At 40.6% G+C, this 2,500-nt stretch overlaps 1 protein-coding gene across 1 annotated transcript in view; it reads left to right on the top strand.

The window, feature by feature from the left end:
• The window catches only part of pcbp4 (poly(rC) binding protein 4), a 77,419-nt gene that overhangs the window by 63,741 nt on the left and 11,178 nt on the right, over positions 1-2,500 (top strand). The window contains exons 10-11 of the mRNA XM_030374339.1: positions 1,909-1,950; positions 2,193-2,274. Of these exons, the coding sequence (XP_030230199.1) occupies positions 1,909-1,950; positions 2,193-2,274 (124 nt within the window). The remainder of the gene's footprint in view (positions 1-1,908; positions 1,951-2,192; positions 2,275-2,500) is intronic.

Here is a 2,500-nt window from a genome sequence, read left to right as displayed (position 1 = left end):
ATCGCTATCAGCTATTGTTATCTTAAACAGCGGTATGGGCCCAGAATTTCAATCAGTGTATCCCTACTATCAAGTATAGTATATTACTATACAACCCTTTATTAAAGCTACTGTCTAGAATAAAATATACACAAGGGAGTCACCACACAGTTCATCTGAACACACAGGTTTTTGTTCAACTGTATTTTTGATTAAATACTACTTTGTAATATTTAGCACCAGATTTGATTCTATGCTCAGATTATGATTGTTGTCTCATGATTTAACAATTCTCAGCATCAATTTTAAGACCTATTGGATAAAAGTACCGCATTAGTGGTAGTTCTGCGGTTCAAATAAAGTAATGCAAGACCTTTTGGCTTTAAGAATCTCTCCGAAGCAGAGAAACAGATTTGTACTGACTGGTAGTGAGTGTGCTGCAGTTTAAACACCATGCAAATATTAAGGCAAATAGGATCAGGCAGAATCCTCCCCACCCCCCTCACTCTCCCTCTGCCTCTCTCTCCCTCCTCCCCCCCCCTCTCTGCTCCTCTATCTCTCTCATCCCACTCTCTCAACATGACTGCATTTCTATGCATCTCACTACGTGAGTTAGCATGAAAGAGGCAGAGATGTAGCATCCACAGCGATGCTGAGGAAGCAACCTAGCAGCACATAGCCAGTACCACTGAACTAGAAACACTGAGCTAGCAAGCACTGAGCTAGTTAGCACTGAGCTAGTTAGCACTGAGATAGTTAGCACTGAGATAGCTACCGCTGCTATGCTCTGTTACATAAGATGTGCATCATTTCTGTATTTAGATACAGACACACACACACACACACACCCACAAACACACACACCCCCCCACACACACACACACACACACGCACTTACACGCACAAACACTTTCTTAATATTTCCCTCTCTACATCTCTCTCTCACACACACACACTCAAACACACACACACACACACACACACACACACACACACACACACACACACACACACACACACACACACACACACACACACACACACACACACACACACACACACACACACACACACACACGTATACTCTCCCTCCCCGTCCCTTAGCTCCCCTCACATTTCCACTTCTTTGATCTTCATTTTTAGAAAAGGGCTCAAAGAAAAAATCATAATCTTCAGTCGACGACGGAGTTATAATCAAACTATGGCAGCTGGGAAGGGTCAAAAGTGGGTTAAGCCAAAGTGGTTTGACTTTAGAAATCTCTGCTCTCTAAGCTGAAATGAAGCTAATGCCCCCCCCCCCCTTTATTAGCTTTCCCCTCGCCCTGAGTGGAAAATGCACATTCACTCGTTCTCCAAAACACCAGAGGGTTATTATTGTTGAGTATCTCTGCAGTTCTCTGCTCTTAGATACAAGATGTGCACATATTTTCGGGCCCTTTGATAAGTGGAGGACTCGATGTATTTGATAGGCCTTTATATCTATGATCGTTATTGATATCTACATCTATGATATCCCCTGATATATATGTAATAGGACAGACCAGGGTTGATATATAATACAACCTGTTATTTATGATAGGAATATTTATGATAGTATCTCATATCAATAATATGACTTGATGTATCTATGATATGTCTTCATATATCTAGGAGAGGACTTGATATGTCTATGATAGGACATGGTCTAGGATAACATCATATATGATAATACTTGATTAATATATTATGCATCTATGAAAGGATTTGACATATCTATAAAATAACTTGATATGTCTATGATTAAACGTGATATATGATAAGATTTTACGTATCGATGGTAGGACTTGACATGTTTATAAAAACGTTTATATATGATAGGACTTGTTATCTATATATATGATAGCTTCTGATATCTAAGCTGTACTAACTAACTGCTTCTCCCTGTTTCAGGCGTATGCAGTTCAGAGTCAGTACGGCGTTCCACACTCAGAGGTAAACAAGGACACTTACCTTTGTCAACCACACAAAGCAAACACTCTCAAACGGCCGCGTACCAGTTTCAACCGGTATTTCATGGTTTGTTTTTACCGATGATTGCCGTTTCTTCTGTATCAGGGACTCCTGCTCATTTGAAAAGCAACAAAAGCCTTTTTTTTATAATTGCAGTAAATGTGACTCATGCTACTTTTGAATTTCTTGCATTTGTTTGAAATTGTTTCTCTCTCTCCCCCCAGTTGGCCAAACTTCACCAGCTGTCCATGCAGCAGCAGGTTCTAGCCCCGATGAGCCAATCAGCAACACAACAACTTCTATCTGGTGTGTAGAAACACAGACACAACACCCCACAAACACACACTCACACACACGCACACAAACAAACACACACACACACACACAAACAAAAATACGCACACATACACACACATGCATACACATGCACACACATACACATGCACACACATGCATACAAATACACACACACCAAAGTTGTTCAACCTTAGATTCAATCGACTACAGAAAATACATCTCCCTGAGTTGAGAT

The sequence above is a fragment of the Gadus morhua genome, chromosome 13 (genome assembly GCF_902167405.1).
Source record: "Gadus morhua chromosome 13, gadMor3.0, whole genome shotgun sequence".
Taxonomy (NCBI): Eukaryota; Metazoa; Chordata; class Actinopteri; order Gadiformes; family Gadidae; genus Gadus; species Gadus morhua.
This window is presented reverse-complemented; position numbering and strand designations above follow the sequence as displayed.